The sequence below is a fragment of the Coenobita brevimanus genome, chromosome 57 (assembly GCF_032717465.1).
Source record: "Coenobita brevimanus isolate Jiangsu-jjx chromosome 57, ASM3271746v2, whole genome shotgun sequence".
NCBI classification, from domain to species: domain Eukaryota; kingdom Metazoa; phylum Arthropoda; class Malacostraca; order Decapoda; family Coenobitidae; genus Coenobita; species Coenobita brevimanus.
This window is the reverse complement of record NC_137010.1, coordinates 14,141,985-14,166,405: the sequence shown is the minus strand read 5'-3', so window position 1 is coordinate 14,166,405 and position 24,421 is coordinate 14,141,985. Positions and strand designations below refer to the sequence as shown.

The 24,421-nt window shown below is 42.5% G+C and overlaps 1 protein-coding gene and 1 pseudogene across 1 annotated transcript in view; both read right to left on the bottom strand.

The window, feature by feature from the left end:
* LOC145401901 (TBC1 domain family member 31) overlaps nucleotides 1–24,421 on the bottom strand; it is a 92,997-nt gene that overhangs the window by 25,578 nt on the left and 42,998 nt on the right. The window contains exons 10-12 of the mRNA XM_080274007.1: nucleotides 22,335–22,549; nucleotides 9,829–9,962; nucleotides 8,861–9,033 (exon numbers count right to left, since the gene is read on the bottom strand). Of these exons, the coding sequence (XP_080130133.1) occupies nucleotides 8,861–9,033; nucleotides 9,829–9,962; nucleotides 22,335–22,549 (522 nt within the window). The remainder of the gene's footprint in view (nucleotides 1–8,860; nucleotides 9,034–9,828; nucleotides 9,963–22,334; nucleotides 22,550–24,421) is intronic.
* Nucleotides 19,319–19,437, bottom strand: LOC145402425 (5S ribosomal RNA; annotated as a pseudogene).

The window sequence follows — 24,421 nt, the reverse complement described above, 5'->3', positions numbered from 1 at the left end:
GTGAGACAGGCTGTGGCACAAAAGAAGAAAGCATACAATGAATGGATGAGAAATAGGGGCATGGAAGAAGTTGAGAGGTGGAAGAGACAGTTATATGTAGAATGAAAGAGACAGGTGAAAAGATTAGTACTGTAAGAGAGAGTAAGAAGAGAGTGGATGAGAAATTTGGAAGGAACTTGAGTGTAAAGTGAAGGGACTGTAAGAAAATGTTCTGGAAAGAGGTGAAAAGAGTAAGACAAGGTGGAAGTGATGTTAGCAGGGGAGTGAAAGATAAAAATGGTAGATTACTAGTGGAGAAGGGAGAAAAAGTGAGCAGATGGAGAGAACACTTTAAGGAATTGTTGAACATAGAGGATGGAAGTAATGCGAGTATAAGTGGCTGGGGAATGGCAGGGAGAAGGAGGGAGGTGAGAAGACAGGAAGAAATCAGTAGGATAGAAGTTGTGGAAGCAATGAAGAAAGTTAAATTGGGGAAAGCCCCAGGAATTGATGGAGTGTGTGGTGAAATGCTGAAGCATGGGGGAGAGATAGTAGTAGAATGGATGTGGAAAATGTGCAGATTGGCCTGGGAGGAAGGTAGAGTCCCAGAGGATTGGAAGTCAGGTATAATTATTCCCTTGTACAAAGAAAAAGGGGAAAAAGAAGTGTGTGATAATCATAGGGGCATTTGTCTTCTTCGTATAATAGGAAAAGTGTATGGTAGGATACTTATTGAAAGAATTAGAGAACGAACAGAGGAATTAGTTGGAGAAGAACAGGGAGGCTTTAGGAAGGGAAGAGGTTGTGTAGATCATTCATTCTTAGATCTTTAGTGGAAAAGTTTCTAGAGAAGGGAAAGAAGTTGTATGTGGCTTTCATGGATTTGGAGAAAGCATATGACAGGGTGGACAGACAAGGATTGTGGGAAGTATTAAGAATACATTGAGTAGATGGGAAGTTGCTGAATGCAGTGAAGAGTATGTATGATGGTGCTAAGGCTGCAGTGCATGTGGATGGTGAACTGAGTGAATTTTTCTCTTTGAAGGTTGGGTTGAAACAGGGATGTGTCATGTCTCCATGATTGTTCAATCTGTACATGGATGGGGTAATAAAAGAGGTACAAGGTAGGGTAGTGGATGTTGGAGTGGCCATGGTAAGAGAGGGTAGAGTTTGGAAACTCCCTGTACTGTTGTTTGCAGATGATACTGTGTTGTTGAGTGAAGACGAAGGAGAGCTGCAAGGCTTGGTGGATGAGTTTGGGAGAGTATGTAAGAAACGTAATCTAATGGCGAATGTTGGGAAGAGTAAAGTGATGGTCTTTGAAAGAGGTGAAGTCAGTGAATGTACCATGAGGTTGGATGGTGAGGAATTGGAAAATGTGAGTACGTTTAAGTACTTGGGTAGTGTCATGTGTAAGGATGGAGGTTTGGAGGGTGAAGTGCTTGAAAGGGTACAGCAGGGAAGAAAGGTTGCTGGTTCCTTGAAAGCAGTGACAAGAAGCAGGGAAGTGAGCATGGAAGTGAAAATGTTACTACATGACAGTATTGTGATACCAACTCTAACGTATGGAAGTGAAGCTTGGACATTGCTGGAAGGACACAAGTCAAGAGTGCGAGCAGTGGAAATGAGTTATTTACGAGGAGCCTGTGGAGTCACATGGAGAGACAGGCTGACAAATGAGGATATAAAGAACCGTTGTGGTGTGGATGTGGATGTGATAGGAAGTGTTAGGAGGAATACACTGAGGCGGTTTGGCCATGTGGAGAGGAGGGAGGGTGAAAGACTGATGAAGAGAGTGTACTGTATGTGAGTGAGGTGGAGGGGGGAAGAGGGAGGGGGAGGCTGAGGTTGAGATGGAGGGATGGGGTGGAGAGGTATATGAGAGAGGGGGGTGTGAGTTGGGAGCGGGGCAGTAAAATGGCGGGGGACAGGGCGACGTGGAGGCAATTTGTTTGTGGCCACCCCAAATGGGATTGATGCATCTGGCAATAGATAGATAGACAGACAGTGGAGTCTCTTTTATCTGAAAATCATAGGACTTTGAAAGTTTCAATTGATTTTTTCAGATAAAAGATACTGTACTGTAATAATATGTAGGACACAAGGGAACAGTATTGTACTCACCCATCACCCATTTCTGGCGACGTCTAGCTCACCACCACCACCAGCACCCCAAAAGCCACTCAACCATCACCAAAACAATACACTGTAGTAACTACGTGTGTAACTGCTCTTTTATAACTGTAATAGAAACTGTCAACTTAAACAGATCTTCACTTAAATAAACTTAATAAATCTTCACCAAAACAATTATTACGTCATTCACTGCTAGCAATTCGAACAAATAAAGTCTTAAACGCTTGTTGTAGTGACTAGAGGAACAACTGTAAACTAACTCTAATGGCAAGAAACAAGCCCGCCGTATTTGAATTTTCGGACAGATTTCAGATATTTGCGGTTAATCGAAATGAGAATGTTTTAGTAAAACTTACGGTTAATGGAATATTACAGATAAAAGAATTTAGGATAAAAGAGACTCCACTGTATATGTATATATATATATATATATATATATATATATATATATATATATATATGTATATATATATATACACAGTACCCTCGCGTCCAACACGCGTTAGTCCAGCACGATTCGGGTCCAGCACGGAGAGCAATTAATTAGTATTATTTAATATGATTTAATTACTGCAACACGAGTGTGTTAGCATAACACGCACAGAGCTCCAAGAAGTGGGCGAAATCCGCAGAGTTCACTCTAGCACGATCACCCCCGGTCCAACACGGTCATACTGGACACTCCCAAGATGATGATAGCCAATGAAAACTTCTGATCAAGTAGCCTTCCCCGCCCGCTATCGTGACGTGATCGTGATGCCACCCAATTAAAAACGCTTCTGGTGTCAAGTGATGTTTTGTTTAAATTTCTCCCGCCACAGCGCCACTCAGTCGCATAATTGCATTGGAAGGTGCTTTTTTTCTTGCTGCATTTTCTGCCCTTGTTACTGCATTTCACCCTGCTCACGATGCCTAGGAAGTCTTCTGAGAACCCCAAGAAGCGTCGGCACCTCCCTCAGGCCACCAAGCTAGAAAGCATCGAGAGGAAGAAGAAAGGGGAGAGGATAGTTGACATTGCCAAGGCCTACGACATGAATGAAGCCAACGTGATCACAACAAAAAACTAAGACAAGATCCTGGCAGCCGAAGGCTATCACACAGCACTTCATACCAGGTTTGCTGAGGATACAATGGTAAATCGGAACGGTAATGTGGTAAAATTGCCGACGATACCACGGGCATTTGGAATTCATCTGGATGGATTCCTGCCGAGGATACGACGGGCAAAACAGTGTGACCAAAACCCAGGCGACTCGACAGAGAATGTATCGTACTACAGCACTGAACATTTAGCCTGACACTGAATACATATTAATATTTTAGAATAAATATCAATCGTTTTGAAACCCTTCTCATCGGCGTGCGTACCAGTTAATAAACAAAGTTGCTTCTCCTTACTCTCTACCGAGTCAGCGACAGCGATCACTTTCCACAGTCACGAGACGGGGCTCTGGCAACAGTGTGAGAAGCATGCACTTTGCCGAGGATTACAGTGCTAGGACAGACAGAAGCAGGACCTTCCATGGCTGTGGACGAAGATAGTGATTCTGAGTGTGATTTCGAAGGATTTATGAGGGAGGTTGAGGAGGAGCAACAGCCATTACCCGCTAGTGACGCCAGCAGCCATCCTCCGGGGACCCAGTAGGACTACCTACAGCCTTGGATATCACCTTCCATTCCCAGCAAGCCCACCAACACTATCCTAAAAGGTTAGTTATCATTCATAGCACAGTACCATTTATTATAATTACAATAGTACCAATATATGTATAGGTATATGGTAGGTATTTAGGATGACTTTTCCGAGGGTTGCTGACATAATTCATTATTCCCCATAAGCTCTATTGTCAGTCCAACACGTTTTTGGTCCAACACGTGACCCATGCATGACAATATTACCGTGCTGGACGCGAGGGTACTGTGTGTGTGTGTGTGTGTGTGTGTGAGTATATATATATATATATATATATATATATATATATATATATATATATATACATTATACTGTATATGTGATGAGTAAGGATGGAGGTTTGGAGGGTGAAGTGCTTGAAAGGGTACAGCAGGGAAGAAAGGTTGCTGGTTCTTTGAAAGCAGTGATAAGAAACAGGGAAGTGAGCATGGAAGTGAAAAAGTTACTACAAGACAGTATTGTGATACCAACTCTAACGTACGGAAGTGAAGCTTGGACGTTGTTGGAAGGACACAAGTCAAGAGTGAGAGCAGTGGAAATGAGTTATTTAAGAGGAGCCTGTGGAGTCACATGGAGAGACAGGCTGACGAATGAGGATATAAAGGAGCATTGTGGTGTTGATGTGGATGTGATAGGAAGCGTTATGAGGAACACACTGAGGTGGTTTGGCCATGTGGAGAGGATGGAGGGTGAAAGACTGACGAAGAGAGTGTATGTGAGTGAGGTGGAGGGGGAAAGAGGGAGGGGGAGGTCGAGGATGAGATGGAGGGATGGGGTGGAGAGGTATACGAGACAGGGGGGTGTGAGTTGGGAGCAGGGGAGTGAAATGGTGGGGGACAGGGCGACTTGGAGGCGATTTGTTTGTGGCCACCCCAAACGGGATTGAGGCGTCTGGGAATAGATAGATAGATATATATATATATATATATATATATATATATATATATATATATATATAAGAGGTAGTGGATGTTGGAGTGGCCCTGGTGAGAGAGGATAGTGTTTGGAAACTCCCTGTACTGTTGTTTGCAGATGATACTGTGTTGTTGAGTGAAGACGAAGAGGAGCTGCAAGGCTTGGTGGATGAGTTTGGGAGGGTGTGTAAGAAATGGAATCTAAAGGTGAATGTAGAGAAGAGTAAAGTGATGGTCTTTGAGAGAGGTGAAGTCAGTGAATGTACAGCGAGGTTGGATGGTGAGGAATTGGAAAATGTGAGTACGTTTAAGTACTTGGGTAGTGTGATGAGTAAGGATGGAGGTTTGGAGGGTGAAGTGCTTGAAAGGGTACAGGAGGGAAGAAAGGTTGCTTGTTCTTTGAAAGCAGTGATAAGAAACAGGGAAGTGAGCATGGAAGTGAAAAAGTTACTACATGACAGTATTGTGATACCAACTCTAACGTATAGAAGTGAAAAAGTTACTACATGACAGTATTGTGATATCAACTCTACCGTATGGAAGTGAAAAAGTTACTACACGACAGTATTGTGATACCAACTCTAACGTACGGAAGTGAAGCTTGGACGTTGTTGGAAGGACACAAGTCAAGAGTGAGAGCAGTGGAAATGAGTTATTTAAGAGGAGCCTGTGGAGTCACATGGAAAGACGGGCTGACGAATGAGGATATAAAGGAGCGTTGTGGTGTTGATGTGGATGTGATAGGAAGCGTTATGAGGAACACACTGAGGTGGTTTGGCCATGTGGAGAGGATGGAGGGTGAAAGACTGACGAAGAGAGTGTATGTGAGTGAGGTGGAGGGGGAAAGAGGGAGGGGGAGGTCGAGGATGAGATGGAGGGATGGGGTGGAGAGGTATACGAGAGAGGGGGGTGTGAGTTGGGAGCAGGGGAGTGAAATAGCGGGGGACAGGGCGACTTGGAGGCGATTTGTTTGTGGCCACCCCAAATGGGATTGAGGCGTCTGGGAATAGATAGATAGATAGATAGATAGATATATATATATATATATATATATATAAGAGGTAGTGGATGTTGGAGTGGCCCTGGTGAGAGAGGATAGTGTTTGGAAACTCCCTGTACTGTTGTTTGCAGATGATACTGTGTTGTTGAGTGAAGACGAAGAGGAGCTGCAAGGCTTGGTGGATGAGTTTGGGAGGGTGTGTAAGAAACGGAATCTAAAGGTGAATGTAGAGAAGAGTAAAGTGATGGTCTTTGAGAGAGGTGAAGTCAGTGAATGTACAGCGAGGTTGGATGGTGAGGAATTGGAAAATGTGAGTACGTTTAAGTACTTGGGCAGTGTGATGAGTAAGGATGGAGGTTTGGAGGGTGAAGTGCTTGAAAGGGTACAGGAGGGAAGAAAGGTTGCTTGTTCTTTGAAAGCAGTGATAAGAAACAGGGAAGTGAGCATGGAAGTGAAAAAGTTACTACATGACAGTATTGTGATACCAACTCTAACGTATAGAAGTGAAAAAGTTACTACATGACAGTATTGTGATATCAACTCTACCGTATGGAAGTGAAAAAGTTACTACACGACAGTATTGTGATACCAACTCTAACGTACGGAAGTGAAGCTTGGACGTTGTTGGAAGGACACAAGTCAAGAGTGAGAGCAGTGGAAATGAGTTATTTAAGAGGAGCCTGTGGAGTCACATGGAGAGACAGGCTGACGAATGAGGATATAAAGGAGCGTTGTGGTGTTGATGTGGATGTGATAGGAAGCGTTATGAGGAACACACTGAGGTGGTTTGGCCATGTGGAGAGGATGGAGGGTGAAAGACTGACGAAGAGAGTGTATGTGAGTGAGGTGGAGGGGAAAGAGGGAGGGGGAGGCCGAGGATGTGATGGAGGGATGGGGTGGAGAGGTATATGAGAGAGGGGGTGTGAGTTGGGAGCAGGGGAGTGAAATGGCAGGGGACAGGGCGACTTGGAGGCGATTTGTTTGTGGCCACCCCAAATGGGATTGAGGCGTCTGGCAATAGATAGATAGATAGATATAATTAAATATATAAATATATAATATATATATTTATATATATATATATATATATATATATATATATATATATATATATATATATATATATATATATATATATATATCTATATATATAAGAGGTAGTGGATGTTGGAGTGGCCCTGTTGAGAGAGGATAGTGTTTGGAAACTCCCTGTACTGTTGTTTGCATTGATACTGTGTTGTTGAGTGAAGACGAAGAGGAGCTGCAAGGCTTGGTGGATGAGTTTGGGAGGGTGTGTAAGAAACGGAATCTAAAGGTGAATGTAGGGATGAGTAAAGTGATGGTCTTTGAGAGAGGTGAAGTCAGTGAATGTACAGCGAGGTTGGATGGTAAGGAATTGGAAAATGTGAGTACGTTTAAGTACTTGGGTAGTGTGATGAGTAAGGATGGAGGTTTGGAGGGTGAAGTGCTTGAAAGGGTACAGCAGGGAAGAAAGGTTGCTGGTTCTTTGAAAGCAGTGATAAGAAACAGGGAAGTGAGCATGGAAGTGAAAAAGTTACTACAAGACAGTATTGTGATACCAACTCTAACGTATAGAAGTGAAAAAGTTACTACATGACAGTACTGTATTGTGATACCAACTCTACCGTATGGAAGTGAAAAAGTTACTACACGACAGTATTGTGATACCAACTCTAACGTATGGAAGTGAAGCCTGGACGTTTCTGGAAGGACACAAGTCAAGAGTGAGAGCAGTGGAAATGAGTTATTTAAGAGGAGCCTGTGGAGTCACATGGAGAGACAGGCTGACGAATGAGGATATAAAGGAGCGTTGTGGTGTGGATGTGATAGGAAGCGTTATGAGGAACACACTGAGGTGGTTTGGCCATGTGGAGAGGATGGAGGGTGCAAGACTGATGAAGAGAGTGTATGTGAGTGAGGTGGAGGGAGTTAGAGGGAGAGGGAGGCCGAGGATGAGATAGAGGGATGGGGTGGAGAGGTATATGAGAGAGGGGGGTGTGAGTTGGGAGCAGGGCAGTGAAATGGCGGGGGACAGGGCGACATGGAGGCGATTTGTTTGTGGCCACCCTAAACGGAACTGAGGCGTCTGGTAATAGATAGATAGACAGAATATATATATATATATACAGTAACCCCTCCAATATCCGGATCAATAGAGCCATCGGTAGGTTCGGATATTGGTTTCGTCCGGATATTGGGCCCCAGCTTATGGACTTGTACTTACGGACCCTAACACAGAGAAACACCTATACAACTTCCTCCGGACATGCATAGCACCTATTTAACACCCAAATCACACCAATAAGGCACATAAATGACTGAAATAAATGCAATAGAAACATAAAATGTGGGTTTAGAAGTATGTTCATACATTAATAAACATTCTGGTACTTATGGACTCTAACCGAACCTAACCTAACCGAACCTAACCGAACTCTGAAAAACATTCCTACTGCACATGCATGAGGTAAGTTTAGTATGGAAAGAAGTACAGTATGACACTTTCTGGTAAGTATAGTATGGGAAAAAATACAATATGAAACATTCTGGTAAATATAGTATGGAAAATAGTACAACATGAAACATTCTGGCTACTTACAGCAAGGCCCTGGCCACCTCGATGAATAACCGCCTCCTCTCGGACTCTGACAGTAAGAACGATTTCCTGAAGCACTTGCACTACACTCTTCCTGAAGTCTTGCACTGAACTTAGTCACTAACACACAGAAGTCATGGCGAACAGCGCAGGTCTTGTCGCGGTGAGAGACAGGCGGGAAGTGGGGAGGATGCAGCGGCGCTCTATCGGACGTCGGAGGAATGACGAACCAAAACAATGCTCTCACGTGGCGCGCGCGGCAAGTTCAAATTACGGACGGCAAAAAATCGATTTTTTTTTCCTTTTTTTTTGGATTTTCGGACCATTTTGGGAATGTTTGATCCCAGGACGATAAGGTTCGGTTAGTGGGGATGTTCGGTTATTGGGCGTCCGGATATTAGAGTGATTACTGTATATATATATATATATATATATATACACAAATACACACAGGCAAGCATGTATGCATGCACATCAAGCAAGCAAGCAAGCAAGCATTCACGCTGAACACAGGATAATACCCTAGAGAATGTTGAGGTAAGTGGTGTCCAAGCGTAGTGTTCGGCAGTGACCCTGAGTCTGATGAAGTGGGCCAAGAGTGATGGGTCCTCCTCACACAGCAGGTTGTCCACCACATTCATGACTGTCACACTTGAACGTGGCCAGAACTCAAACCACAGTCGGCACCAGTTAACTGAGAACATTATGGTTGGGATGCATATAGGTTTTTCTCTTAACCCCTATAATACAATGATGTCTTATATTTCAGTACTGCTACTATCACACTATATTATGCAGGTTATAGGTACAGGTACCTCTCACTGAAAGAGTAGTGTACATGGCTGAGGCCAGGCTACCCCAGTTCATGGAATTTCTGTAATTTATACGTAGTCTAATAATACAGCTAAGACAGGGCAGAGTGATGAGGGAAAAAAAAAAAATCACCATGACTGAATACAGCACAATCATGCCCACTCAATCCTTAACCCTTACCTACTGGAATTTCTTTCAGCTGAACCACTGTCTGGTTTTAGTTTGAATAAAATATCAAAGAGCATTCAGTACACGGTAGTTAATGTTTTAGCTGAGACTGCCTTTAAACCTTAACAACCTGAAGTACAAAAAGCTTTGGAACATTTCTTTTTCTGCCAGATATGAACATCTGGATCAGAATGGGGTAATATGGGACTGGCTGTTACCTCTTTACAATTACTGTGTGCTAAGAAGAACAGAACTATTTATCTTCCTACTGTATGGTTTAGCTCCTGTAAAATCATACCTGGTGGTCTTATGGGTTAAAGTGCTCTAAACGCCTGTATCACATGGGTTAAAATCCAAGGAAAGATTGAGTTTGTTGCTCACATGATGGCACCCAGGGGCATACAACTAAAGATTCACCTATAATGCCTGAACTGAGTAGCCTAGCCCCAGGGCCGTACCCTACTGATCTGGCAATACAGAATTGGATGATGGGTGGGAACAGACTTACGGAGAAATGTCGCAGAGACTTCAAAACAGAGGAGAAGGTTGGAGTGGAAGAGCTTGATGAACGGGAAAAGCAGCTCTGGCAGGTACACTACGCCTGTCAAGAAGGGTGCCCAGTGACCCAGGCACGACAGTGTTCTGAAACATTACCTTCATCAACATCATCATTATCATCATCAACTTTATTCCACAGAAATTATACTGCCCAGAGATATGTGTTTATTATGCCAGACTACATTTTGGCCATCAGCCTTTTCTATTTAACATCATGATCCAACACAGATAATCATCATAAACATCAGCATCACCTCAAAAAACTGCCCTACCCAAGAAGACAAGAATTTACTTAGACAACAATGTGGCCATCATTCTTCTCTGCTACGGTATCAACACAAAATATAACTCAAAATCACTCCACTACGCCCTTACTGTACTGCAGCCCCTCACACCAGAACACACATACTCTCCTCATGCATATCACTCTCCCAACACAGGCAATCCTTTAACATAACTTTAATGAAGGATCTCTTAAGAGTACCTAACTGAACTGACTGGTTTCCTGCAGCTTGGGGTCCTATCATCCTCAAAATCTTCATTACCATCATCATCCACATCTTCATCATTATTATCAACATCATCATTATCATCATCATCTACATCCATAATCCCACCTAAGGATGGGTGATCCATAAACAAGGTAAGAGAAAGAACACAAGTGAGAAAACTATCCACAGCACGTCCAGTGAAAATGATGATACAATTATTCTTACATAATTCATGTCCCCAGGATCTTTGCATCACATCAGTAGTCAAACTGCAGTATATCATTACTATCTACTCATCCTAATCCTATTTGCATTACAGTAAATCCTTGGTAAAAGTTATTTTACCGATATTCTTTCTTGCTATTAAGTTCACAGCAAATAACAGAAAAATTGCCTAAGCCTATTATAGTTCCACTGCTGTCTATAAAGCTGATTTGCCTGTTTCCCTCAATTTACAGCATCAACTATTGTGTAATAGAAGAACTGATACTGTGGAAGATTTCTCTGGGGTGTGTCGGATCTCCGAACAAAAATATGAAAAGTACTAAGTAAGACAACAATCATGAGATTGCATAGCAAAAAATTATCCCTCCACGTGCAAGATGTATAGTAAAACTGGATGGTAAGGATAAGGAGAAAGTAAGTGCATTCAGGTACAGAGCTACCCCGGTTTTACGATAGGATCTGTTAAGAAAAAACCCATCATTAGGCGGGGTAACGTATAGCGGGATAGATTTAACGTCTAAAGTATAGGGATGCATTTTTGAGCCTTGTGATGCCTCCTAACCAAGTCCTAAATCCACCCAAATGAGTCCAAAGCAAGTTTATAGCCAATCTAAATGGCCTAACAGCTTTAAAAGAAGCTAATCTACGCCTAAAACCTGTTAATAACTCACCAAAACCAACAAATAAAATAAAAAAATCATAAAAAATAGGTCAGAAAGTATCAAACAGCTTTCATCTTTTAAGTCCATGTCTGGTCCTGGTTGTCATCCTTGCTATCCCCCCTTCCCCTCCCCAGGCTAAAGGACATGTGGTACTCCTTAGCACTCATTCATTCTCCTCAAAGCCCTCAATCCCCATCGCCAGGGTAAGGAGGGGGGGGGAGGCTGGTGAGGGGGGGGTGATGGTAGAGGGAGACTGATGCGATGGCTCAGGGGGTGGCAATGGAGTCCAATGCGATGACTCACTAGGTGGCAATGGGGTGCAATGTGATGACTGAAAGGGGGCAAGGGAAACCGATACGATGGCTCATGTGGTAGCGAGAGAGACAGATGCGGCGGCTCACATGGTGGCAAGGGAGACAGAGGTGGTGGCTGAATTGGTGTCAGGGTTGGAGACCAAGGCTGGGGCGAGGGAGATAGCAATGGAGTGGGGGAGTGTACCAATGGAGACTTAGGTGGCACAAAAGAAGACAGGGATCTAATGGACGTGAGGTCCAGCACTAGGGGCCAAGCATAACGTCCTCGGTGGGAGGAGACCTTGGGAGTTTCTCTGCTGGTGGAGGGCTGGGGAGATTGTAGGCTGGTGGAGGGCTGGGGAAACTGTTGGCTGGTGGAGGGCTGGGGAGATCCTCTGTGGGGCGATGGTGTGATGGGGTCTTGCTTAAAGAACAATGTGACTGTCATTTGCCTGGCCGCTCTTTCTTCTCATTCAACATTACGCGGTACACCTTCATGCCCTTCTCCGGACGATCAGCTGTGTCCCTGCTTCATCCTGGGAGAGCGTCGTTCATTCTCATCAAGAAGATGGCCTTGTCAATGTGGGCCAACATCTCCTGTAGAATCTTTATGTTCAGGGCTCGCATCTCTGGGACGACTTCCTCCTCCTGTGCTTCCTGGTGAGCTCATTGGATTTCCATACTGAGGAGCTCCTCATTACTCAGCTCCTCCCTGTGGCTGTCCAGGACCTCCTCCACATCCTCTTCATCCACCTCACAGAATCCCACCTTGTGCGACAGCTGTACAATGTCCTGCCACACCTGTTCCACCATCAGTGCTCACATGCTCTCGAGGAAACCGATCAACAAGTGAACACACTCCAGCCACAGCTTGCGCTGAACTCCGTTCATGGTGGCCTGACTAACCACCCTCCAGGCACCCGTGATGTTCTCCATGGCGTGCCTGACATTGTGCCCCCGCTAGAATGACTGCACTGTTGTCTGGTCGTCACTGTCACACACGCTCACCAGCTGCTGCATAGTTTGCTGGAGGCAGTAGGCCTAGAAGGCGGCGACCATCCTCTGGTTCATAGGTTGCAACAACAACGTGGTGTTGGGGGACAGGAACACCACTTCAATGTTGCTGGCCCAGTTTCTCATCGCAGGAGGGTGGCTAGACGCGTTATCTACCACCAAGAGGAATTGATTGGCTAGGTTCTCCTTGGAGGCATACTTCTTCACGACACGAGAGAGGTATGAATGGAAGTAGGGGGAGCAGATGTCTGAAGTCTGCCAGGCCTTCTTGTCAGACTCCCAGATTACCCCCAGGCTCTCCTTGACAGAGCCAATCAGAGCCCTCAGATTCTCTGCGTGGTAGACTAGGAGCGACTTTAACTTAACGTCACCCTCAGCATTACCTCCCAGCAGAAGTGTGAGCTGATCCTTCGAAGCCTTGACCCCTGATGCAGACTTCTCCTTAATTGCAAGATGTCTTGAAGGACATTCTCTTCCAAAAAAGTCTTGTCTCATTGAAGCTGAAGACTTGCTTTGCATTGTGGCCATCCTCCAAGATGATTCATTTCAGCTCATCAGGGAATGCTGCTGCTGCCACCACATCTGCACTCGCCGCCTCACAAGACATACTCATGTGGTGCGGGCTTGCTCACTTCCTGAAGCAGTCAAACCATCCATGGGTGGCTTTAAAAGGTTTCACTCACATCCAAATTTCTCCTCACCTTCAAATTGTCCCAAAGGAAGAGTGCCTTGGTAGAGATGTGCACCTTTCTCATGGGCGCCTTCCGCCTGTTCTGGTCCTCCACTCATGTGAGGAGCATCCACTCCATCTCCTCCATCACTGGCTTCCCATGGCCAGTGATACAGAGGGGTGCTGAGGGTTGCAACCTCCCTAGCGGCAGTCCTGATGGCGGCAGCCTTCTTTACAATAGTCGAGACAGTCAACTGCAGCAGGTGTAGAGCTGAGATGATGGCACATGCGCCTCGCCTTTGTCATGCCACTTCAGAACATCTAACTTCACTTCCAATGAAATGCTCTTATGCTGGCTCTTCATGGGAACATCACCTGCACCAATGCTAGGAGGCTGCTTACCCCAACAAGGGTCGCCACTACCATCACTAGCACCACCATTAGCCCCACGTGCAGTGCCCTGACTAGACATTACCACATTTATTTAGCACAAAAATGACACAAAATCACAGCCCACACACAGTTAGTATCACTACCCTACTCACTGGCACTGCTGTGAAACAGTTATGATGCACTACAAATGCAGCTTGTGCAATATTAGTGATGTAACATGATGCGGGAGAGGCAAACATACGAGAGATTCTCACTTGGTGATGGGTGGTGCAAGAAGAACGATATGGGTACGCGCGGGGTAAGCGATGGGTGTTGGGGCTGAGCAAGCTTTTCTGTGCATTCTGGCTGGCGGGCGGGCTGAGCTGGCCAAGAAGCGCACGTGAGTTAAACTTTTAGCTGATCATTCCCGGACGATACCTCACAGGACCTATTGCAAAGTCGTAGGTTGGCCAACGACTGGCAGGATAAAGTGGTATTTCTACCCTTATTGCTAATCCGGGGTATCACGTAGTGAAGTACTGTACTGTATAGGGGGGCATCCCTGTATTTAAGTAGCATGAAGTGTAAGGATGGAAATTTAGAGGAGGAAGTATTTAAAAGGGTGAAGCAGGGTAGAAAGGCTGCTCGTTCATTGAAAGCAGCGATTAGGAATAGGAAAGTGAGGGAAAAAAAAAAAATGCATGACAGTGGTCCCCACTCTAACATACAGTATAAAAATGATGCTTGGACCCTGTTGGGATGACACAAGTCAAGAGTATGAGCAGTGGAAATAAGTTATTTGAGCATGTGGAGTCACATGGAGCAATATACAGACAAATGAGGAGTAAAGGAGCATCGTGGTGTTGATGTGGATGACTGAAAGTGTTAAGAAAAATAATCTGAGGTGGTTTGGCCAGGTGAAGATGGAGAATGAGAGGCTGCTAGAAGACTGCATGTGAGTGAAGTGGAAGGGGAGAGGAGGGGGAGATCAAGGATGAGTTGGAGGGATAGAGTGGAAAGATATATGAGGGAGGCGGAATGAGTTGGAGGGAAGGGAGCCAAATAACAGAGGAAAGAGCAAGGTGGACGGAATTTGTTTGTGGCTACCCCTTATGGGATAATGTAAAGAGACTAGTGAAGAGGAAAAAGGAGGTAAATGATTATCTAGGAAGAAAAATGAATGAAAATTTCTCTGAAAACATGAAGTTATTCTGGAAAGAGGTGCGTAAATGTAGAAGTGACAGCAGAAAGAAATGTGAAAGCGTGAAGGATGTAAGTGGTAGATTATTAACCCATGGGGATGAAGTAAGGACCAGATGGAATGAATATTTTGAAAACCCGATCAATGGAAATAAAGACAGCAGAGCCACTGTAAACATGATCGGTGTTGGGGGTGTGCAGAGAAGCAATGCGGTGACAAGAAACGTGACACTTGCACAGATGAAGAACGCTGTGAAGTGGCTGAAAAATGGGAAAGCAGCTGAGGTTGATAAGGTGTATGCAGAGGTGATTAAGTGTAATGGAAAGAGCGGAATGAAGTGCTTGTTGGAGATATGTAAGACGGCATGGATGAGTGAAACTGTGCCAGGAGAGTGGAAAAAGGTTGTGATTGTACCCCTGTACAAAAAAAAAAGGCAAGCGAAGCGAGTGCAAAAATAGTTGTGGCATAAACTTATTGAGTGTTGTAGGGAAGGTATATGGAAGAATTATAATACAGAAAGCATGAGAGATATCAGAAGTCCTAGTAAGTGACGAACAGGGTGGTTTCAGGAGAGGCGGAGGATGTGTGGATCAACTATTTGCAATGAGACAGATAGTGGAGAAGACTTGTGAGAAGGACTATAAGGTGTTTATGGCATTTACTGATCTGGAAAAAGCATAAGACAAAGTAGACAGAGATAGACTGTGGAAGGTTTTGCACATGTATGGTGAAGATGGTATGCTGATAGGTGCCGTAAAGAGTTATTATGATGGTAGTGAGGCATGCATAAGGGTAAACTGGCATCTAAGTGAATGGTTCACAATCAATGAGGGTGAGTGACAAGGTTGTGTGATGTCCCCATGGTTGTTCAATGTTACATAAATGGGGTGATCATAGAAGTAAGAACATGAATAATGGAGAGAGGGATGGCATTGGTAACGAATGGTGATGGATGGTATATCTCAAATTTGTTATATGCTGATGATGCAATGCTACTCGCAAATACCAGACAAGAACATGGTAGACTAGTGCAGAGACTTGCTGATGTCTGTAAGCGTTGTGCCTTGAAAGTAATGTAGAAAAAAGTAAAATGATGGTAACTGAGAGAGAAGGTGACTCCCAGTGTGATGTTACAGTGAAAGGAGAGAGACTGGAATTGGTGGGAGAGTTCAAATACCTGGGTACAGTGATAGAAAAGAGAGGAAAATGTGCCAAAGAAGTAGAAAGCAGAGTGGCACAATGAAGGCCTTGATAAGAAACAGAGGTTTGATTCTTGCAGCAGTGTGAGGCTTACATGAAGAGTGTTACTGCCAACTTTAATATAATATGGATGTGAGACTATGGTGTGGCATGAAAATGAAAAGTCAGAAGTGAAAGCAGTGGAGATGGGACTGTTGAGGACTGTATGTGGAGTAGAGAGAGTGGATAGGATACGAAATAATGTGATTCATGAAAGATGTGGAGTGAGGAAGACTGTGGACACCAGAATCGAAGACAGTGTACTGAGATGGTATGGTCATGTGGAGAGAATGAATAACAACAGAGTTGAAAAAGGTATATCTGAGCGAATTTGAAGGAGGGAGGGGGCAAGGTAGACAAAGGAGAAGGTGGAGGGATATGGTAGATGAGCATGTGAGAAAGAGAGGTTTAGAAGTTGGTAAGGCTAGAGGACTGACAAGAGATTGAGCTGACTGGATGAATATTGTGAGGAGAAGAGCATGATCAGGGATTTGGCACTCCTTTTTAACGTGACAGTATCTGGACTGACTGTATTGGATATGTTTATATGAAGCTACAGAACGTGGTGAATGTTTTGGGCGTATCACAGAGCCGGGATTCTGGGGGCTTGAATAGTGATTGAATGGACGCGTAGCCCATTGGAGTGGGAAAATTTGGGCTGTCTGGACACTGCTACTCCTCACCCTGCCCTAGGGTGGGAAAGGAGGTCCGGATGATGATGATATATACATATATATATATATATATATATATATATATATATATATATATATACAGTCTTTCCTCATACTTCGATGTTTCGCACTTTGAAGATTCATGCTTCGACGCGACGAAAAGTTACCGTTTTCCTCAAAGTTGGACGAAAATTTCACACTGCAACGTTACTCCCCGGCCAAAAAGACGCCACCCACACATATTGATGCTCATTTGTTGGCAAATTACATTGAGGAGGCAGCTGTGATGGAAATGACAGAGGAAGAGATGAATAGTAAGGAAGAGACTGAAAGCCCAGAGCAGCTAAGGCAGAGCAAGATGAGCATGCAGAAATTATCCCACTGCCTGTCCACCATAACAGAGCTGGTAACCCCATCAGTTCCGAGACAATACGCCATCATGTCAATTCACTGTCAGACAAATCGCCGTCAAAACATGGACAAAACCCCGTCAGGACAATTCACACCCTGGGCGATTCCCCGTCATTCTATAAATACTGTATATATATATATATATATATGTATATATATATATATATATACAGTATATATATACAGTATATATATATATATATATATATATATATATATATACATAAATATATATATGTACATACAGTATATATATACAGTACTATATATATATATATATATATATATATATATATACATATACAGCAAGCTCACCCCTAACGCGAGGGTTTTGTTCCAACCATGGTGTGTTCAGCGTGAAACCGTGTAAGTTTAACTACTCCTTATTTTGCTCCCTAGACCCCCTAAATGTGGTGTTTTGCTGTTATATGCCATTGGTAATCAATATGAAGCACTTTAAGTGGTTAGAAGGTTTATTTAAAGTTATACAGTAACATACAAATACAGTATTGCACAGCAAAACTTCAACACACAAATACATAAACACAAGGCAACATTCTGATGCCGACTGGTTTCGGGACAATTTGTTGTCAAGTCAATTCACCATCACAACAATAACAAGACAATTTGCCGTCATTAATGAAGACAGCTGTGGGTGATGCTAGAATATAATTCAACTGTGAAATAAATATATTTATAGAATGACGGGGAATCATTCAAGGTGCGAATTATCCAGACGAGGAATTGTCCATGTTTTGATGGGGACTTGTCTGACGATGAACTGACTTGACGGAGGATTGTCTCGGAACCCGCAGATCATGGGTAATCATATACTGTAAATCAGGTTAATGTTTTAACTTTATTTAAGTGCTTTAACTTACATACCAGAACAGTAAATATTTAACTTACAAATACAGTACTGTGGAAAATCAGTGCAGCAAATCTTTAACGAACAAATAAAAAAGGCAATATTCCAACACCTATCAGGTAAACTGGTTATAAGACTTTATTTCTTGCTTTAACGTTATTTAACCCGCCGTGTGCCCGCTATTTTTAGCCCTCTGGGTCACCCCAGTGCTGGCCATTTTTCAACTTTTTTTTTTTTTGGCTAAAATGATAGATTTTGATGTGGAAACAACAAATTTTGCCATTAAAATGCTCAGCGATGCTCGGAAATGAGTTTTATTGAGTCCTACATACTCGTATACAGGTATAGCCACTCTCTCACGCTCACCACATACTTGAGAGAAAGCCGTTTTCTATGTAAGATATACTCAGGTATTTATGCTGGGAAGGTATAGCAATGTTCAGTACACTTTTCTGATTACTTATTACTTCAGCATCTATCACAATTTGTGGGTCTTTCTCACTGTGAATGCATTATCTTACACTTACTTGAAGATAGGTACAACCTGACTTCATTACGTACAATCCTGGCACTTACAAGAAGGTATTTACAACTTGACTTCACTATATAGTCCTAACACTTACAAGAAAATATTTATACCTTACACTTATATGAAAATATTTACAAAATGCCTTCACTATGTACAGCACTGAGTTAGGCACACAGACAAAGTGAGGCAGAGCGAGCGTGAGGGGGGAAGCGAGTTAGTGTATGGCCTTAACAGCCTGGGGGATGGTAGAGGAACAATTACCTTACATAACTGCCAATTTTTACCTGCGAATCTTGAAAAATGCGGTCACAGTGAAGTTTTTTATATTAGACTGTTTTAAAACGGCACTGGCACGTGGCAGGTTAATAGTACTTTAACTTGTACATAAACTTACCAGAACAGTAATGTAAATATTTAACTTACAAATACAGTACTGTGGAAAAGCAGTACAGCGAATCACATGATCACGTGATCAATACAAACTGTGTGCACTGTGCTGAGGTTCGAGGATTTGGCCCTTCAAAGGTCTTTCTTGCATAAATTTATAGTTTTTGTAATGGTTCTTTAATTTTACATTGTCTTATATGTATCCCAGCACTTACCGCATATAACTGCGAGCGCATTTGGCGAGAACGTGTCAAGGGCGAGCTGTGTATGTATGTATGTTTCATTCATTCATTGCCAGACGCCTTGTATCCCAAACGGGGTGGCCAAGGGCTTAGAGTTAATTGTTTTACAGGGAGGGGCACTAATCCTCCACCAACCCCACTTGACACGTAGGGAGAACGTTATGCCAACAGCATTTGGTGTTCCCAGGCGGTCACCCATCCAAGTACTAACCAGATCCAACGTTGCTTAACTTCCCTGATCGGACGGGAAGCGGTGTACTCAACGTGGTATGGCCGTAGTATGTATGTGTATATATATATATATATATATATATATATATATATATATATATATATATACAGCAATACCTCTACTATCCGATGTAATAGAGCCAAAGGCATGTCCGGAAAGTGGTCCCGTCCGGAAAGTGGGCTCCAGCCTCCTGGACTTGTACTTATGGACCCTAACCAACCCTGACTCAGAAAAACACCTATACAACTCCCTACTGGACATGCATAGCACCTATTTAAGACCCAATTCACACCAATAAGGGACATAAAAGACCGAAATAAATGCAAAAGAACCAGAGAATGAGGTCAAGTGGTGACTCCACCGTGCCTGATGTGCTGGGCTGTGGCTCGGAGGATGAGGCCTGTCTTGAGGAGGCAATGGAGTGGAGTCAGGGCTGGGGAAAGCAGGGGTCACCACTATTGAACATAGACCACAAACCACGAGTTTTCAGTGGCAATGGTTATCTGCCTCTCTACCAAATGTCAAAAGTCCCCCGGTCACCATGAGTTGTGTTTCTGCATGGCCATTCAGCATCTAACTGACCGCAAGCCACGAATAAATATTCGGTAAAAGAACCCATCCGCCTGTTGACAGGAGAATCCTGCTCATAGCTTCACTTCTCCCCCATTCCTGTCCCTCCTCCACACCCTCCTGGCTCCCCCCCTCACTCCCTCAGTCTCTACCCTCATCCATGATGATAACACTGACTTGTAAGTTTTCAAAGTTTTTTGCGATTTATTCAACTACTACTGGTCATATCGAAATTCTGCAATATCCACAAAGAGCTCATGAAATTCTACATCTAAACATATGCTTAACTCTTTGAAGGTTCTGCCAAATTTGTAGCAAAATGGTGGGAAGTTATACAAAGGTAAGCTTTACTCCCAACACTTTATTCTCACTGCATTTCTGTACTTTTACTTTTCTGTTTTATGTGTTTTCATTAGCTTACCTTATATGTATAAACACCAGTGAAGATGATGGTATATCATTTACACCAATATAACCGATTTCCGGTGGCATATTTGGCCGTGGATTTTGTTGGGGGGCCCCAAGAGCAATCACTCGTTACAGATAACTGATTTTCAAACCGTCTTCAGAGTTTTGTGGATTTTGGTTGGAGATGCAATGTTTTCTTGATGTTTAGCATTGATATGGTTAATCCTATGTATGTTTTGATGTCTCAATATGGCATAATGACCGGAAAACAGTGCCAAAATTCAGAAGGGTACTGTACATAATGCAGTGTATAGGTCGTGTTTTTTATTATTCATTTTTTTTTTAATGGTTTTCTTGGTGTTTAGCATTACTTTGGATATTCCTATGTGTGTTTTAATGTCTAAATATGGCAGATTGACTTGGAAACAGTGCCAAAATTAGGAGAAGTACTGTACAGTACACCGTGTATAGGTCGGGTATTTTTTGGTTTTCAGTGTTTTTTATTTTTTCCAAGGTTTTCTTGGTGTTTAGCATTACTTTGGATATTCATATGTGTGTATCAATGTCTAAATAAGGCAGACTGACTGGAAAACAGTGCCAAAATTAGGAGGAGTACTGTGCATACAGTAGTTTATAAGTAGGGTGTTTTTGGGTTTTCAGTTTTTTTTTTTTTTTTTTTTTCCACAGTTTTCTTGGTGTCTAGCATTACTCTGGACATTCCTATGTAAGTTTTGATGTCTAAATATGCAGAATGACCTGAAAACAGTGCCAAAATTAGAAGGGGTACTGTACATACAGTACTGTATAGGTAAGGTGTTTTTTGTCCTTCAATGTTTTTTTTGCATGGTTTTCTTGATGTTGAAAATTATTTTAGATAATCCTGTGTATGTTCTGATGTCAAAATATGGCAGAATGACCAGAAAACACTGCCAAAGTAAGGAAGGGTACTGTACATACACTAGTGTATAGGTAGGGTGTTTTTTGGTTTTCACTGGTATTTCTGCATGGTCTTTTCTTGGTGTTTAGCATTACTTTGGATATTCCTTTGTGTGTTTTGATGCCTAAATATGCCTGAATGACTGGAAAACACTACCAAATGAAACATAGATACAGTACAAATAGGTTAGGTACAGGCTGGAGTTTGGGTATAGGTAGGACCGTAGGGTCTGGGTATGGTAGGAGAATAGTGTTCATTATCCAGATGTTGCCACTACCTGGACATGCCATTGGCTCTATTATGTCTGCATAAATGAGGGATTACTGTATACACACAGACACAGTATATATAAAATACAGGCAATGACAAAAAGGTCAGGGAAAAAAAAAAAAAAAAAAAAAAAAAAAAAAAAAGTGCTCAAGGCAGAAGTATTACTTTGACTGGTGCCCTTTAAAACATGACAGTCTGTCCACCTTAACTTGGTAAAGATTTTTATCATTTGCAATTTATTTACCATAGCTCAACTGCAAAACAGGCAAAACTATGGCTCTATATCCCTTCCACACCACTTTTTCATTACTATATTCTCTCACCTATATTTGGCCCAGATTTCATCCTTTTGTGACTTGCTGCTCATAGATAAGTGACAAAAAAGACAATGCTCTGAGCCAATACCCTTTCCAAAGTATTTCAACATTACTTGCACTATATCCTTGTGTTCATCTTTTGTTACAATTCAGTACCCAAGATGGAGAGACGGTAATTTTACACCAGGTTTGAGTAAATAGGGTATAATACCGTACTCTATTATTAATCTCTTACTGCAGCTGAGCATTCAAGAAGAAAAGATGGCAATTTGGGGCAAAGTTCATGTGTACAGTCCATAAATCTCCAGGTGTCATTATTTAATATCCCTGCAAATACCATTGGGTCCACTTCACCTCTGCAGGACTCTAAAAAACAAAAAATACCAGTGAGTCCACCTCTGCAGGGTTCTGAAAATATAAAAAATACCAATGGATCAACCTCACCTTTGCAGGGCCCTGAAAAGTGTTCCATCAGCCACTGGAAACTCCTCAGCCAGGTCCTCATAAGCTGGGTGAGTGCCCTTGTCCAGCAAAGCACTGAACGTGGAGTAGTTCCTTGGGAGCTGCAGAGCTGACACCCAGATCAGCTTGCGATACTTGTCTGGGTAGCTGCCAAACTGACGCAGGATTCGGTACCACTTATTCTTGTCCAATAGTTCCTGTGGTTAAAGAAGTCATCAACATCATCTTCATAAACCTGACACTTTTTCCCACCTAAGGATGGTGAGGTAGGATCTTGAAACAGGGAAAGAGAAAGTATGAAAATGGGAGAATTATCAACAGCATTCTCAGTGAAATTGTTCACACAACCATTCACTCTTCACAATGAATCAGACTCCAGTAAACATATGACTGATGCTTTTCAGTTTTTCCCCCCAATTCTGTGTTTTTGTTTTCCTATTTTCATGGTAATACTCACCTTACTGCAATGAATGTAATGGGAAACTGGGTCTGGGTAATTACAACGATGATTAATGATTTACAGTGAAGTAAAGAAAGACTGTGTAATTTGAAGTGGCATTCTTGATATACCAGTGACTTTATTTAAACTGGTGAACTGTAGTTGCATCACTCTCTTCTCAAGAACTCACTTTAAATGGTTGACCACAACAGTGTTTGCCAAGCTCTTTTATGTATAAGGAACTCTGTAAGTAAGGGCTCAACCACTAAAAATGGCAAAATGGACCTACAGGTTCCAGTATGCTCCCCTGTCCTAGACTGCACATTTTTATCCCCAAAGAAATGAATATTGGCCCTTTTAGCATGGTGTAGAGTCCATAGTCCGGACCCCCAGCAACTGTCCTAATTGCATTTAGTTGGTACAATGGACAGTGCTCTCATGGGGAAGGAAGAAAAGCCATTAGGCATAGCCTCCTGGTCAATGAGGCACTTCTTGGTGTGTAAGTAAGACATCTGATGCCGAATACCTGTTGGTTTTTATTGTTTAATTTACAGATATAACAGCCATAATGATGCCTGCTGAAAAGCATTTTTTTTTTTAATTCTTTATAAAGATTACACTTTGGGGGGATGGAGAGGGAGATCACAAGTATTACTGTATATTATATATTAATTGCCTTGACATTTCATAGCCTTAAAAAAGGAATTGGTTTTGGCTTTGCGACATACAAAAATAGGTGCCACTTCCCACATACCTCCCCATTTATAATGTTTTATCAGTTATTATCATGACTGTAGATATAATTACCAGAAATAATATGAAAGCCTATTAATTTGTTTTTTATTGTTTTTTTTTTTTTGGTGGGTTAACAGAGAAAACTGGAGCAGTCACATTAAACTTTCAAATCTTTAAATGCACTTTTCTCCAAACCTTGTTTATGGTTAGATGGCTCTTCTTCCATGGAACACCTCATATGCAAATCTCCGTTCTCTCATTTACTCTTCTTCCCATGCCCTGCTTTCTCACCAGCAAATTGTTCAAGTCTTTTCTCTCTTGTATGTCATATTGAAATCTGGGCATTCTGTTGATTCTCCCAATTTTGTGCTTTCTATTTCCCGTTTCTGTATCCTATTCACTCCATTAGGTTACAATGATGATGATGAACATGATCTGGAAAATGATCAGGAGTTTCTCCCATCAGTACCAGCATATTACTAGTTACATCAATTCATCTGTCTATTTTTTATATTGTAGTGCATTTTCCTTTTTGATTTTGATGAGAATGGAACACAGGCTTCTAATATTATGAAGTACCATAGTCACCAATGAAAAATTGTAAAATGCTGTATTCTACTGCTAACTAAAACTAACATACATGAGAGAGAGAACCTGAGTGCAGTCCTGTACAAACCTGAATGTGGAAGGGACAACCTCCTTAGGAAATGTCAAGGAAAGCATGAGTGATGCTCTAAGAAACAGTCTCTGCATCAGAGGATTTGATTAAAATGATGCAGGGTAAGGTTGACCCATGCAAGCTATTTCCCTTCCTTTTGCCATTATTTACTTTTATTCCTTTGTCCTTATCTCTGATCGCTTTCTACATTGTAAACTGTACCATCAAAATTCTAAG